Source organism: Arvicanthis niloticus, chromosome 26 (genome assembly GCF_011762505.2).
Source record: "Arvicanthis niloticus isolate mArvNil1 chromosome 26, mArvNil1.pat.X, whole genome shotgun sequence".
NCBI classification, from domain to species: domain Eukaryota; kingdom Metazoa; phylum Chordata; class Mammalia; order Rodentia; family Muridae; genus Arvicanthis; species Arvicanthis niloticus.
The window spans coordinates 6,525,510-6,541,579 of NC_133434.1; the positions used below are offsets into that span (position 1 = coordinate 6,525,510).

The following is a 16,070-nucleotide window of genomic DNA, read 5'->3' on the forward strand; positions in this document are numbered from 1 at the left end:
CTGAAGACCAGGCTGGCCTCAATCTCAGAGGTCTGATTGCCTCTGCCTCCTAAATCCTAGATTAAAGGCATGTGCCACCACTGCCTGGCTGTGTGGCCATAATTTGACTATAGGATCTAGAATGAACACGATTGGCCCCTTAGCTGGCATTTCTCGCTATCTCCACAAGCTGTCCAAGGTTTCCTCTCATTACAATTTCTCCGACAGAGTAGCTGGACATTTTTTTTCCCCTCTCATGGTCAATACATGATTTCAAGAGCATGAAGCCACAAGCAAAGGTCTCTGGGAAAAGATTTGAAGCTGCATAAAAGCCCTGCCACATTCAGCAAACCTCAGGGCCAGCCTGGACTGAGTGGGAGAAAAAATAAGCCTCAGAGTACATTGTAAAAAGCCATGTGGTTGTTGGAGTCTGAATAATGTGAGATGCTCAGAAAATACCTGAATAAATGTTTGCACTCGCAGTGAGGCAGAAGCGAAGTGTCTATGAGAAGCATCCAGGGGTCCAAGGCAATAAAAACGACAGCATCTTTCTTCTTTTTAGCTGTCTTCATACGTGTTAAAGAACTCATCAGATCCTGGATTTCCAGAGATCCGCTGGCATCAAACAGCAGACTTTGGTTTTGTCCCCAACCTGAAGATGCCCAATACTTTCATGGCTGTCGCTATGGATCTCTGTGATAGAGACTCACCTTTTGGGAGGTATGGTTGCTCTTCAGCTTCGGGTTACCTGTGAATGCTCTTGCCTGGAGTCTTTCCCTACGATGTTCACTTGTAATGGGATGGATTAGACTATGGGTTGGAGCTTAGGTGTCATCTATGCTGGGATATGCTGCAATAACCCAAATCAAAGCATAACTCTCCTACCCCATCCCTCCTCACAGGAACTCTGACCAGTCAACCAAACAAAGCCCCCTTTGCACTTCCCTTAGAGCTTTGATACAACAAAACCAGTCATGTTTACACTCCATCAAAGCAGGTCAGTAGCTCATTAGCTCCTAGTTCAAGCCCGAGTTCCAACACTAAGAAGCGAGTCTCCAAGTCTCCGAGTTTATCTTCCTTCTTTCATAACTTCCAAGTCTTATATTGGCAAATAAATGCTGTCATCCAGAAGCTACATATATTAGTGAAGGTTTCTATGTTGTTACAAAACACCATGACCAAAAGCTACTTGGAAAAGGAAGAGTTTATTTCAGCATACAGTTCTTATATTTTTGGTGTGAGCCCAGCCTTGAATGGCTGAGCTGTCTGTCTCTCCAGCCCCAGCATACAGTTCTACATCACACACTCCATCATCAAAGGGAGTTAGGGCGGAAACTTAGGCAGGACAGGAGCCTAGGGGCAGAAGCTGATGCAGAGTCCATGGAGGAACTTGCTGCTTAATGGTTTGCGCCCCATGGCTTGCTTACGATTTTTTTTATAGAACCCAGGGCTACCAGCCCAGGGGTGGCTCCGCCCACAATGGGTTGGGCCCTCCCACATTTATCATTAACCAAGAAAATTCATTACTGGCTTTCCCACAGGCCAATCTGGTAGGAGCATTTTCCCAATTGAGGTTCTCTTTTCTAAAAGGAAAGAGTCAAGACAACATAAAACTAGCCAGCATGCCACACGAGTCACTTGCTTATGCTGCATCACTAAGCTAAACATGAATATAAGTTAATGCATCACTAAGCTAAGCTTCTGAATATAAGCACCTCCAGTAGTAGGTCATGGGATTATAACCTGGACTCAGGAAGGGTGGCATTTTTGTTGTCTGTTCCAATGAACACTGCTGTAGGATGCAAGATTTCAAATGTGAAAGGGAGCCTCATACATTACCATTAGATTATTAAAGGAGCTTGATAATATTTATTGAACAAATAAAGACAGACAGACCCAAATGAAGAACATCCCATCAGAGATGGCATACACAGTATGCCTAACAGTCCAGTCCACGCCCTTATACTCCGTCCTTCTGGCGCTTTTTCCGTCTAGCCCTCTGTTGCTGTAAGGTTCTAGACCCACGGAAGGCCAGAGCTTCATCTGTTTAGCACTTACTACCGTTCTTAGGGTCACTAGCCACTGATCATTGATCTCAGCCAACTTCATCCTTTGTTTCCTCTTTTCTTTCTCCTCCTTCCTCTTCTTTTTTTTTGCACCCCCCACACCCCAACCCCCTTTTTCCTTTAGCATTTTGAGACAGGGTCCCACTGTGTTGACCAGACTGGCCTTGAACTTGTGATCTTTCTGCCTCTGCCTCACAAGTGCTGTGATTACAGGCATGTGCCACCACACCCAGAAATTCTTTCCTCTCCTTCCTCCCCCTCCTCCTTAAAAAAAAAAAATAAATGAAAGATTTTAGGGGCTGGAGAGATGTCTCAGTGGCTAGGAACATTTGCCATTGTTCCAGAGGCTCTCAGCTTGGTTCCCAGAACTTGGATGGTGGCTTCTAACTGTCTGTCTCTCTACTTCCAGGAGATCTGACACCCTCTCTTGGCCACCACATATGTGTGTGCTGCACAGACATACATGTAGGAAGAACTCTGATACACATACAAATAAGTACATCTTTGACAAATTACTTATTCTGTCCTTGAGTGCCCCGGATGCTCTCCTTTGTGGTTGTTGTTAGCTCAGAGCCACCATCCACTTGTTTTTTTACCCTGTAGCATCCACCCTCGAGACAAACAGACTGTGGCCTACCGCCTGCACTTGGGTGCTCGAGCTGTGGCATATGGTGAGAAGAATTTGACCTTTCAAGGACCACTACCTGAGAAGATAGAACTCTTGGCTCACAGTGGCCTGCTCAACCTCACGTATGACCGGGAAATCCAGGTGCGAAGGCAAGATAACCAGACATTTGAGGTGAGAATAGCAGGGGGAAAAGAAGGGTTCATCTCTGTGGTACTGAGGCTCTTTCAGTCACTTCAGTGAGAAGCTGGTTGGCTGGGGTGGTGGTAAGCTCATCTCCGAGGGCCAAATGCACAGCTACCGATCATTTGTTTGCACACAAGTTTGACAGTGCAACCAAGGATGGGAAAATTATTGTTTTATTTATTATTAACCCCTAATAAACTATATTCCTTTTCTATTTCCTTTCTCTGGGCAGCCACCTTGGTACAGAGAATGGCCTCATTCATTCATACTTTATCTGTTAAACTATCATTGCTCTAATCTCCTAAACCTTGGTTGTCTCTTTTGTTGCACCAGAAATTCTTAAAGAACATTCTTTTAAAGATTTATTTATTATATATACAGCGTTCATGTATCCTGCAGGCCAGAAGATCTCATTTATAGATGGTTGTGAGCCACCATGTAGTTGCTGGGAATTGAACTCAGAACCTCAGGAAGAACAGACAGTGCTCTTAACCTCTGAGCCATTTCTCCAGTCCAAACCCAGAGATTCTTAAGAGTTTAGCATCTCCTTTGAAAATCTTAAGTTTGGTGATTAGTATAGTTAATGTAGTAAGTCTGTTTTCTGCCACTATCCAGCAGGGATCACGACTCTGGTTCTGGGGCCATTTTTTAAAGAGATGAGTTAGAATCTTTTATAGTTGAAGGTAGAGACATTCCTAAATGGGAGTGTCTTTGGGAAACCTGAGGCCACCAGGCTAGATGATGTGTGGAAAGAGGACACTAGCAGATGCCACAATAGTGACAGACAATCTTCATGCAGGCGTTTAGGGCTGAGGAGTTCACACAACCCAGACGCCTGGTCAGTGTCTGTCCTCTGGTTCCTTCTACATAGGCTTAAGGTGAATTTAGAGACCGTCAAGAAGGGTCTATTTACTATACTCTCTCCTTTGTTAGCTGATGGTTCTTTTACCTGGCCCTGGGCCACAGTTGAGGTTAGGACAGAATTTAGTCTTTGTGATCTGGATAATGTGTCTTCTCTGGATTGCTTGCTTTCTAACTCTAAGAGTTCAGTGGCCATGGCTGCTTTGTGTCCTTCCCTTACTGAGTACCCACCCCCTCTGGGAGTGGTAGAGGACCACAGCTGGGCTCCTACCTCATGTGTTTCTGCTGGCTTTGCTGTCTAGAGGGAGGGACCACTAGAGAAATGTTCAGGAGTCCCATCTCTGAATACTTCACTATCTTTCCTTGTCTCCTTCCATAAGTTAGTATTTGATTTAATTGATTTTAATTATTTAGCCACTTGAACATAACAATTCCTTTTTGGTGCTGGGATCAAACCCAGGACCTTATACATGCTAGGCATGTGCTCTTCCAAGCGCTATCTTCAGCCTACATCAACATTTATTATTAACTTGTGGCTCTGTCAACTAGACCCACAGTTGGTACAGGTTCTACTCTAATTAGGAAACTGGTCTTTCTCCCCTCTCTGGAATATCCGAAAGAGCAGTTTCCAGATTTTTGGTACTGTCTAACTTGCTTGGCCTTTGTTTTTCTTATTAGATCTCCTGTTGCAGTGACTATCAGTGCACATGGCTTCCAGCTCCGATGGACACCTTCTCCACCCAGACCCTGATCTTGGGTCTTGATGCTTGTCTTGGCACTGTGGTTGCTGTTCGCTATGCCTGGACCACATGGCCCTGTGAATATAAGCAATGTGCTGTTTACCACGCCAGCGGGATCTTGCCAGCTCCTCCCTTTGTTGCTCACATTCCACAGAGGGTATCTGAGGACATTTGGAGTAGTGATCGCTCTTCTAAACGAGCGCAAGTCCTTTAGATTGGGTATGCAGGACTTCAAATGATGACTGCTCCTGCATTCTGACATAAGCACTGGCTGGCAGACATTTGAAATGCTCGCCTCTGTCCCCGAGTTAGCCTAGGCTGCTGTGCTGGTCTAATTCTGAACTCTATCACTGGACCTTGCTAGCGTTCACTTCTTTGGTATGAGTGGGAGTGAAATGCCCTATTCTTGCCCATCTTTCAGAATTGTGGACTCTTAGACCAGCAAGAGACTTTAAAGGCTGTTAGAGGCTGGTGCTTTGTGTTTTCTTTACAACCCCCTGAAAACAGCTGTGGAAGTTTCCATGTTTCCTTCTGTGGAGCTGAAATATTTCTCTAACAAACCTCACTACACCACGACAAGTCTTTCAGGTCACCTTAGACAGACCATGTATTTGCATCTGCATTAGGGTCTCCAAAACTGTTTTCAGCCTAAGACTTACTCAAAGGGAATCTGCATACTGGCAAGTGCTAAGGAGTGGCCCTAAGGAAGAGAGGGCCCACGGCAGGTTCTCAGGCAAAGGGTGGGGAAATCAGGGGCAGGAAGTAGATGCGCTTGGGGCAAATAACATCCTTAAATGTAAGTCTTAGGTCCCTGAGGTAAAAGTTCAACTCAGGCTAATCCCCACAGAAGGAAGAAGTCAGGCTGAACGCAAAGTTACAGGATACGAGTCTAGAGCAACAGTGCAGGCGAGCCAAAGGTCGTGCTGCAGTTTACTGTTTGGTTAAAGACAGCCGCCAACTCTGAAAAGTGCACCTATTAGAAATTGGAAATAAGTCCAGCGTGGTGGCACATACTGATCCCAGCACTCAGGAGGCGGGGGTGAGCTGGTCTGCAGGATGAGTTCTAGGACAGCCAGTTACCTAGAGAAACACTGTCTTGATCCTCTCCCCCACCCCCACATAAAAAGAAACAGGGAATAAAAGTATTGCTAACTAGTGATGTGTCCACATATCCAGTCAGTTGTTGGGGACAGATTTACACCGTGCCCTTGAGGCATGGGGAAGGAGTCTGACTGTCACCTATGCACGGCTCTTTTGTTCTCTGATGTAAGAAAGTGAGAACTGCAGCAGTGAGGATTTCCCACCATTCTCTGGGGCTCTGGGGCTCTGGGGCCACTAGAAACAGCAAGAGAGATCCGTCAGGAGTTTATTTGGTTAAAAACAAAGAAAGAAACCAAAACCAAAATATTCTGCAGAGGGGACTTTGACCTCTGAGGATTTCTAGCCTGCATTTACTGTCTAATGCTCTCGCTCTGTGTCTGTCCCCCTGAGAACACAAATCTAGTAACCATCAGTTCCCCAGAAAAACAAAAATCTACCTGCCTGTCATGCCAAGCCCTGGTGTTAGTCACGATAAACCAGAGTAGTGAAGAACCGCAAGCCCAAGGTCTTTTCACACACAATAATGGACACATACAGAAGATACCTTGTGTTATGTAGTACATGTGTCATGAAGTCATGTATGAGTCAAATTTTTAGAGGTTGAATAGTTTAAAACCTTGTGTGGGGATTGTGTGCTTCTCCAAATGGAGAGAATTGTTAACTGTTTGAAAATTAACCACTGACTAGCAAGAGGGTAAGAACCGGCCCCGAATCATCACTGGAGAGACTGCCGTGCTGAACTTTGTCATGGCTTGTTCTGTTTTCTTGTGGCATATGTAAATAATATACATACTATAGTTCAAAGCAACCTTTCCATATCTGATCTACTTTAGTAGGATGTGAACTTTCTCAAATTATTTTACTTTGAAAAGATGTAGGCGTTGACTCCTTAATTTTTTTTTTTTTTAATTTTTTTTTTCTGAGACTACATAGCTCTGACTGTCCTGGAACTCACTATGTGGGCCAGGCTGGCCAGGAACTCAGCTTCCTCTACGTCCAAAGTACTCAGATTGAAGTCATGGGCCACTGCACCCAGGAACTTCATAAATGTATGCAGTTTGTGGACTAAGGTTTTGTGGTTCAAAAGCTGTGACCCTGCTACAATCCCCTGGGTTGTACATCTGTGCACAACATCACTTGGATGTTAACAGCTGCACAGCTACCAGACTGGAGATGGAGAGGACGCAGAAGATTGGTGCTCCAAACTTGTTGTGGGTTTGTGTCAGTTTACTAAAGCTCCTTTTATCTTATAAAAATACCTGCCCACTGGACTACACAGCCTGAATAAAGGATCAACTGAAAGTTTTGTTGTAGGCCAGGCCTACAGGTGTTGCACACCTTTAATCCAAGCAATAGAACGGCAGGTAGATCTGGGAGTTCAAAGCGAGCTGAGACTAGAAGTGAGAACCTGTTTCCAAAGACATTTTTTACAAGCCCTCCCACCCCACCCCCACCCTTTAATGGCACATGTAGGGTCCAGAAAGTCCAATTGTGTCAAACTAAAGTGACAATGAGTCTATAGGGAGGAAGAGAACAATCCTCAAATATGTCCTATCTGAATGTGTGCTAACACTGGATGACAGGGCATTCTTTAATAAGGAATCGGGTAAAGACTTTCTCTCTTTAAAAGGGCGCCAAGTTTGACAAAAAAGATAAATATATGAGTTCCTAATTTGGGAATAAGCAGAGAACTTGTTCTACTGATACTGACAAGAAAGCTGGGGCCTGGGTTGCTAGGCTGATGACCGGATAGTCCTAACTGGGATCAGAATCAAACATATTGAATTTTCAGCACCTGTGTACGTCATGAATCAGCAGCTGCCACAGACTCAATTTGTTGATCCTAACCCCTCTGTGATGTTACAGTTATAGCCTCAGGGAGGAGAGTAGGTCAGAATGGCTCTGCATAGAATCACTTCCCTTATAAAAGGGACCCAAGAACTCCCTTCCACCATACAGTCATAGCAAGACAGCTATCTGAGAACCAGGGGCCAAGCTATCACCAGACATCTTGACTTTGACTTCCTGGGCCCCCAAACTGTGAGAGATAAATTCGCTGTTTATAATCTACCTAGTTTACTGTATTATGTTATACCAGCCCAACAGATTAAGTGCCTTTATAAAGACTTAAGTTCATCTCAGGGAGAGCCAAACAAAAATGATCATATCCCAACTACAAGAAGATACAAGTAAGTGGAACTGCCAAGATATATATATTTATTACTAAAAACAAAAGCAACTGAGGTTTCCCCGGGGCACACGGTCAGCACAGAAACATCCATGATGAAACTCGGATCTTCCCTCTTCCCTGTTTCTCAGCTGCTTCCTTCTTCCACAGAGTGAGTTTTAGTAAAACTCATAATGAGGAGAAGGAAGTGGGCTCCACCCCTTTCCTGTTTAATCTGAGGACTGCATTGGGCTACACTGGGATGGAGACTTCAGGTCCTGCAGGTCAGTGTCAACCAAGGGCTCGTGTGTCAGGAACTCTGGCTGGTAAGACGACACAAAGGCTTCATGCTGAAGCTCAGGCAGGTCCAGGGAGCCTGGAAGAAACGATTCTTTAACTGAACTGTTGTCTGGGAATCTCAGGCCTGTTTTGCTGGGATGCATACACAACCTCTTAATTCCTTACACTTGTAAAAGCCAACTGTGTTTTGCCCTTGGTTGGTAAAATAAGCAAACAGCTATTTACTTTAACAATGGAAAAACAAAGAGCTGTGGTGATTTGTCATAGACACAAATCCTGCATGACCCGAATATTCCTGAGCCCCGGTCACTTTCCATTTGTAAGAGATACTGCAGACACCGCAGGTAGGGCCAAAGCCACCACTGACCTCTGACTTCACCTTAAGTCAAACCCTCCCAGATTCCACTCAGTCTCACTTAAGCTATGGAAGGAGGCACTGAAGTTTCTCAGCCTGTTCCGTGAGTGACATGGGGGCTCCAGGCTGGCTTCAGGTCTCCCTTACTCCAGTCTATGGCAGGCTCAGTCACTACCCGGCAATGTGTGCTGAGGATACAGGTGGCTAAAGACGGCCTGTTTTCAAAACAGAGAGGCAAAGATACCTGGCAGAATGGAACCATCATGGTCGTCACCAAACGTCTGTGTCTGAAAGGCTTCAAGGCTCATAGATGCATCGCTCTCTGGGAGTTCCTGAGAGAGCTGCCCCTTCCTGGGTTTGCAGGCATCAAATTTCTCCCACTGGTAACTGTAGACCAAAAGGCATCATTCTTGACAGCTGTTTGTTAGTCCATAATAATCCTTTCTATCAAAGGGATTGAGTTATTATTATTATTATTTTTAATTAGGTCTTCTCTGCTATATACCCAAGAAACATCACCTAAGAAAAATAATCCAAGCAAACTTGAGCAGGCAAGCCTCTGGTGACAGATGACAGTGTTCCACAGGACACACAGAAAATGGCATAAGTTGAGCAGCCTTAACTTAAGAAGTCAAAATACCCCTAAAACATTCTTAGCAACTATGAAAAGCAATAGGTGTGAAATTCTACACCTCACAGATCATGGTCACAGTTAAAATGCAAGTACACTAAAAATACTGTATAAAAACTATATCCAGGGTATATGTGTAATGTGTACACCTGGATTTCTTGGAATTTTTATCTGAAGACCAGGCTGGCCCTGAATTCAGAGATCCAACTGCCTCTGCATTTAAGGTGGGAATTTAAGGTATGCACTACCATGCTTGGGCCACCATAGAAAGTATTTAGAAACCCACAACCAGCAGACCACACCTGGAGCACTTCTCATCTCAAGCATTCTGGGTAAGGAGCAATCAGCCTACGGGCAGCCCACCAGATAAGTGGCTCCTGCTCACCTGTCTAGATGGGGAAGTGGGTCAATGCTGCCTGCAGCGTACTGGTTAAGAAGCAAGCACACCTTTGACAAAGGAACGCATATGCCAATGAAGCAGTAACTGCCAGTTTTGGGCACTGGCTGGTTGGCAATTGAGGGCCTAAAAATGAAACAGGTTTGCTCATACTTACTTGACACAGTTTTGAGCTTCTGGACAATTCTGAATCAGGTTGTGTATGGTTGGATGAGAAAACCCAAAGAAGTCGGCACCGCATGAAAGTGGATCAGGCATCAGTTTCCCCCTATGCAAAAAAGAGAGAGAGAGAGAGAGCTTTAACTTGAGAGCTTAGGAGGAGATGAAGATAGGCTTAGGACTGGAATGGGGGCATGAACAGACATTACCCGTAGGCTTTCCTGTTCTACCAGGAGGAGAGATACTACAGAGTCTGAAGGATACAGCTTAGGTTTCTATAAAGCAGATCTCCAGGCACTGAGAGAAAAGGTCTCAATTGTACCAACGGCTGATCCTTTCAGCGTGTCCCTGAAAAGCTGGTGGCCAACTTACGTTGTGGCACTGATGGCCCTGAGCAGTTCTTCGTAACAGGCATCGGCAGAGGAGCCAACGATGCTGTTCTGGGGGTCGTCTTCAGGAACAATTTCAAACTGAAGTGAAGACAGAGGAACGATCAGGTCAGTTTGCAAGGGAGGAGAAGCAGAGTCACATCGACTCCTATAGATTCCCAGTCTCCAGAGCTGAAGCTGCAGCACAGCCTGCTAGGAGCTGGGCACAGGCCTTCCTGATGATGCTGTAAAAACCCAAACGCAAAGAGACTTTCCAGGACTTCTGGTTCTCTACATCTCCTTTGACTGCTGGCCAGCGGTCAGCACTGACCTTGCTCTGTATCATTCTTTCCACTCACAGCCCTAAGTCCAGATGCAAATGGTACTTTAAAGGAATGAGACACACTGTTCTGTTAGCCTCTTTTTCTCTGGGAAACACAAGAGTACTTAGAAATGCTCTGGGCCAAAGGACACTTCACCAACTTACAAACAGCAATGCATTTGTTTTTCTTTATCTTTGCCAATACTGTATATTAGTAAACTGTTACTCCGTGTGTGTGTGTGTGTGTGGGGGGGAACCAAGCTGAACTTTTATCATAAATCGTATTAATACTTAAGAACAGAATCTCATTTGGTGACTTAAGAACATTATTATCATTTTACTTTAGTTCAGTTTTACTTTTTTGTCCCTAAGAAGAAACTAAGAGTTGTGAATTTTCCTTAAAATTCTGAGACCCTGATTGGATACGCACTGTACTTACAGATGCTGGAAACATGGTGCACTGGACAATGCTAAGTTTTGCTATCAGCTTGCTTTCTGTGGAGCACTGCTGTGTGGCTGAGATGATGTCGGTCACCAGCTCCACCCGCCAGAGCTCCAACAGTGACGCAATATCCCACACAGGCAGCGGAGGATCTCTCCTCCTACCCAAGGTCCTTACCTTGCTTCCAGCTCAGATTTCTTGATGGGTAGCTTTATCAGAAAGTGAGCCAAGAAAGTCTGAAATTGCTGTTTTTGCCTGAGGATCCTTGTATCTTAAGGTGAAGCAACAATATACCAAATAATCTTTCCTGTATGAACACGCGCATAACCTAAGCCCCACGGTTACGGTTATGTGCCAAAGAAATACTATGGTTTAAGGAGAAGACAACACCTAGAGAATTAAACACAGATTTGTACCCTAGCTCAAACACCCAGAAAAGTACAGGTGTTTTTCTGCATCTTTGTGTTGTACAAATGGTGACTAGAGCATCTTAAGAGTGTGTCAGAGTCAGCAACATAGCTAAAAAGCCAAGGAAAAAGGAGGCTCTCAAAACAGAAAAGAGAACAAAGAAAGGAAAATAATAATCACAAGGCAGTGAGTACCTGAGGCTGCACACCGCCATCCTTGATCTGACAGGTGTACAGACACTTCTGGTCTGGGCACTTCATGCTGGTATACACTCGGGTGCTGCAGTAGCCCACAGGATAGATGGCATTCTCATCGTGGAAGCCAGGCCGGTTGGTGACGATCTACAAAAGAGTCCTCAATCTGGAACTGAGGGTACTTAAGGCTTTAGAGCCCAGTGTACTATGGTCACCTTTAGAGTCACTTTCGGGCTGACAAAAAGTGACACACATCAACAGGGAAGGCATTGGCTGTGAGCAGAGAAAACGGACCTCGTCTGGTAGGGATGGGACATTTTCTGGAGTTGGTATGGATCAACAAGGGGGTGCTGCCAGTGGGAACAGGGAAGGCTCAACCCCACTCCATGGTTCTCATTAGCCTGGCCACGTGCTGGTCTCACTCACCTCCCCCAGACTATACACTGTCAGGCCCCCTAGTCCGATGGGGAACACAGGCTGTCCTGAAGGATCCAGGGCAATGGGCCGTTCCAGCTTGCGAGCCCCTCCCTCCATTTTCTTTTTCTTGGATGTTTTCTTCAGAACTGAAACAAAAATCTGGGGTCAACCACTTAGGGCCCTTCCAGTGCCAAGGGGAGGGGAAATTTATACATGAACAGCAAGGGCAGGAAGTCGGTGATTTATACGGATGCTCTTTCTGATGGGATTTTATACCGTAAGCCCAAGGTAAGTTGAAAATATGGTATGTTAATATATGTGATATACCTAACTTAGCAAATGTCATGGCAACAGAGTACAGTACAGAATGCCAAGTGTCCCCATGGATGTGGGTCTGTCTGGGAGCTGTGGCTTCATGCCACTAGCTAATATTACTAATATTACACTGTGTATCACTGTCCTAAGAAAAGAACAAAACCCAAAGTCCAATTTTTACTGAATGCACCCTGCTTTTATAACATTGTAAAGGTGAGAAAAACCATTAAGTTGAGATGCTCGCTGTAGGTGAGGTGCCATCTGTATTCAAGGAACCGCCATATGGGCCTTTTCCCGAAGCCCAAGTATCTAACTTGCCTTACAAACCAGTGTTAATGTGATGCCTAAAAATCTTCCACTTGTAAGTGCTCGTCAGCTGTACGAGCAGGAGCTCCTGAGCTAGCAGTGTGTTCAGAAGGCTGCCTTGCCCATTTCCCTGCCCCATAGGAAAGGCTGAAGTGGATGCAGCCCAGAGAGCGGGGGCACAAGACGAGGGCGCAGAGGCCTCAGCCTGCTCATCCTCATCTGTCAGGTCTCATCAGACTCTCTCCAAAGCAGCTCCAGCAAGACACTTGCTGCTCAAGGGACTTCAGGGAATGCTAGGCAACACAAGTGGCCACTTGTTACCCAGTCAGGACCAGCTAGCTCTACCAGGTCTCTGCGGTTGGTAGAGCCGCTGAGGCGATCGTTACACCATCGTCTTAAGATACCTTCCAGTTTGCCGCTCTCTTTGCCCTTTTCTTTCTTCTCCTTCTTGGATTTCTTCGCAAATGGCTCCTCGGCCCCACTGCTGGGCCCAGCTCCCTGGACAGTTCCTGCAGAGCCGGCGGCACCATAAGCCAGGGGCAAACTGGCGCTGTGGGAAGGAGCGGCAGCCTGTGGTTCCCCTTCAGTCAGGGCATGAATCTGGAGGAGTTTCTTCAGCAAGTATCTGAGGTTGGAGAGGGATGGGAGGACAGGCATGAAGTTCTGTTTTTCTCTCGACTCAATATTTTACCTAAGTACTGGCCATTACAGACTTATGTGCAAAGATTATAACACTCAAACAATAAGGTTCTTATTGGAGGCTGGAGGCAATGAAGCCCTATGGGATAATCAATACTTGAAGAAACCAAGATAATGGCTGGAGCTTCGCTTGCACCTGCAGGGATCTTCTTCCTTCATGGTGGAAGGCCTGAGGTGTCTGAAGGGTATTCATATGAATAGAATCAGAGGTATCCATATACCCACTGTAGTTTGCATAGGGAAGAACTGACGGAATATTTGTAGAATGAGAAACTTTTTTTTTTTCAAATCCCTATGTTTTCATAACTGGGAAGTTATTTGGGTGGGAAATACCACACAGGTTCAGAGTTCCTCTGTATTGCTTCAAGCGATCAAGGGGCTTTGCAATGTGAACGAATCCAGAGGAAGAAAAAAAAAATCAGTCACCCTAATAATAATATTCATCCACACCCATCACCAGCACCAATAATAATGATGATGATAACAACAGCAACAGCAAAATGAAGCTGGCTCACCTTCTCTCTTCTTTTGCTTTAAGAAATTTTTCCTCAAGACGAGCAATCTCATCACAGATAGAAGCATTTTCCTTCAAGGAAGAAAAAAAAAAAAAAAAAAAAGAGCTAAAATCACAAAAAACGAATTTAAAAATCGAGGCTCTTTTCTGGCGACAAGATCTAGATCTCAGACTGAAAGAACCCTCTGTGCTGCAGCGTTTAAGAGGGAAGTGGTGACGCTCTACTCTGCCCGCGAGGCCCCTGCTATGCAAGCACAACTTGAGTTTGTGCCCCAGAACCTGTATTGGAACAAGAATGAACGACGGTTATCTGATAACTTCTACATGTGCTAGGTGGTACACATATATTAATAGTCGTAAAGAGAAAGAAATCTCTGCTAAACAAAAAAAAAAATCTGTAGGGTGAAGTGTTTGGGTTCGACTACAGGCAGGGACACCTTTGGATGAAGAAGTGCAGTCTTCTAGCTTAGGCCAGAACAACATGGTACACACCAGGACCTGCATCCTTTGGGCAAATCAAAGGGTGTGGTCACTCCAATTACTGTGGCCTTTGGCAGAGAAAGGATGTACCACTTGGACTTAATCCATACCACCACAAAATTCTTTTTTTGTTTCCCACTACAGAATTCTAAGGACTATCCACACACTATCTTTGACCTTGCAAAGACAATCTGACCCAGAGTGTCTTACAGAACGATTCCTTAGAGAGAGGGGGGCGGGGGGGGGGGGGGAGGATGAAAAGAAGTTTTGTGTGTAAATTTCTTAATTAATCATATTTATTCGCACACACCCAAGCATTATTCTTTACTGGTGACTCGGTCTATCTTGAAACCAATCCTGAAGGGAAATGCCTATTTGGGTGTTTGACAGGTGGAACCTTAAATCCGTGTTCAGACCATCCTTTGGTTTCATAAGATTTTCGGGAACTTAACGAAACCAACATCCTTAAGTGTTGAGTTTAAGCATCAGGTGGCTCTGACATGAGGTGACAACAGAGAACAGTAAATAAGGTGTTGACTTCTTGATTTACCCGTATTTTCCCCGACCCGTAAACAAGTGTTAAATGTTTTAGGAACAACAAATTGACTAAAGTCAAAACTTTTCCTGATATATCTACAAAGACCCAATGTTTAACTGAAATTGTGTAGAAGTTAGTGTTAAACTACTGGTTCAGATGTGAGGGTATTTGAACCGCATGCATACCTATTTCCAAGCATTGAGGTGACTCCGGTTAAGCTAGAATAGTTATTCTATTATCTGATAATAGGTTATTACCAGATTTATTAGACCCTGATGTTTCTTGGCTGGTAAGAAGTTCATACATCAAATCCTAAATCCCTCCAAGTGAAGCAGGAAGTGGCTGTACACCTCGGCAGCAGGAGGTTAGTCTGCTTCCTCCTGTGGGTTCCATTTTCAGTTTCGGGTGGAGGGAAGGCAGAAACACCTAGAAGCCTCGTCAAAGGGAGCTACGATCGGGATAATTTTGAAAGACTGAGGTGCCTGTTTACGAAAGCGTCAGCCATGGCGTTAGGGCTTGGGTGTACTTGGGAAACAGGCTGTGTAGATTAAATAATAAACTGGAATCGGGTATCAGGGCAAATCATCCTTCCCTGTGCTCGCCTTAAAAGACACTACTTAGCTTCTCTCGGAAAAGGAAACGTAGCAAAGAGGTAATGAGTAAAGTTTACTGGCGGAGCAGTTTTCAGCCCTCATTTTTAGAGTAGACAGGATTTAGAGGAAGAAGGTATGCAAGGATATGAGTCTAATATCCCGAGCGCTGCACGGATCCTCTATCTCTGAAGGAGCCGAGGTGGGGCAAACAGTCCCAAGGAAGGGAGCGGCCAAACCCAGACTCACAAACACCGTGGCCTTGGCTGCTCTGCGCAGCCGCAGGTACTTGAGCCGGTACTTCTCGTTCTGGCTCTTCCTCGGGAGCCTTTTCATCCTGGCCTTGCTGGATAGCGGGGTGCGCGGCTCGGAGGCCAGGCCGCTCAACACGCTCATGATCCGGCTCCTGCTCAGGGGGCTTCGGGCCGCGGAGTGGGGGGGATGGAGCCGAGGCAGAAGCAGACGGCGATCCTCCGCACTCCCGAGTCGAGTTCCCAGGGAAGACCCGCCGGAAGTTGCGCAAAAGCACGGCCACGTGTAACTTCCGGGTTTGGAAGTTGCGGTGGTTCGGGCTTAGCGGTGGGCTGGGAGCAAGGGTGTGGTTCAGGGCTGCAGGGAGCTGGAGCCGGAAAGAACCGGTCCTACCCGGCCTGGTCAGCTGCTAAGTAGGGAAGAGGCCAAAGTCCTTATCCAGGTCTCGGTGCCCTCGGGGGAGTGCGCGTCCACGGCTGCTTTCCTCGGTTGCTCTGAGCAGGCCTGCCTGGGGTTTTAGCAAGACTTAAATACGAAATGCGGGAACTCAGCTTCCCGTGGATGCAGTCGCGCAAGTGGTTCTTAGGCTGTCAACTTCGGAGATAGAAAAACAAGACCTTGATCGCCCCCCCCCCCCAAGCTTGGCATCTAGTTAGCA

At 45.7% G+C, this 16,070-nt stretch overlaps 2 protein-coding genes across 3 annotated transcripts in view; one reads left to right on the forward strand and one right to left on the reverse strand.

The window, feature by feature from the left end:
* The window catches only part of Siae (sialic acid acetylesterase), a 35,736-nt gene extending 29,369 nt beyond the window's left edge, over window positions 1–6,367 (forward strand). For both annotated transcript variants that reach the window (XM_076924679.1, XM_076924680.1), the window contains 3 exons: window positions 542–699; window positions 2,649–2,844; window positions 4,396–6,367. In XM_076924679.1, the coding sequence (XP_076780794.1) occupies window positions 542–699; window positions 2,649–2,844; window positions 4,396–4,671 (630 nt within the window). In that variant the 3' untranslated portion in view covers window positions 4,672–6,367. The remainder of the gene's footprint in view (window positions 1–541; window positions 700–2,648; window positions 2,845–4,395) is intronic.
* A 1,385-nt stretch (window positions 6,368–7,752) lies between these two features.
* On the reverse strand, window positions 7,753–15,684 carry Tbrg1 (transforming growth factor beta regulator 1). Its single transcript, XM_076924681.1, has 9 exons — window positions 15,410–15,684; window positions 13,554–13,624; window positions 12,744–12,964; window positions 11,728–11,864; window positions 11,302–11,448; window positions 9,940–10,037; window positions 9,566–9,676; window positions 8,625–8,767; window positions 7,753–8,101 (listed from the first exon to the last, which is right to left on the reverse strand). The coding sequence occupies exons 1-9, from the start codon at window positions 15,554–15,556 to the stop codon at window positions 7,956–7,958; spliced, it is 1,221 nt and encodes a 406-aa protein (XP_076780796.1). The 5' UTR covers window positions 15,557–15,684; the 3' UTR covers window positions 7,753–7,955.
* Between the last annotated feature and the right edge of the window lie 386 nt (window positions 15,685–16,070).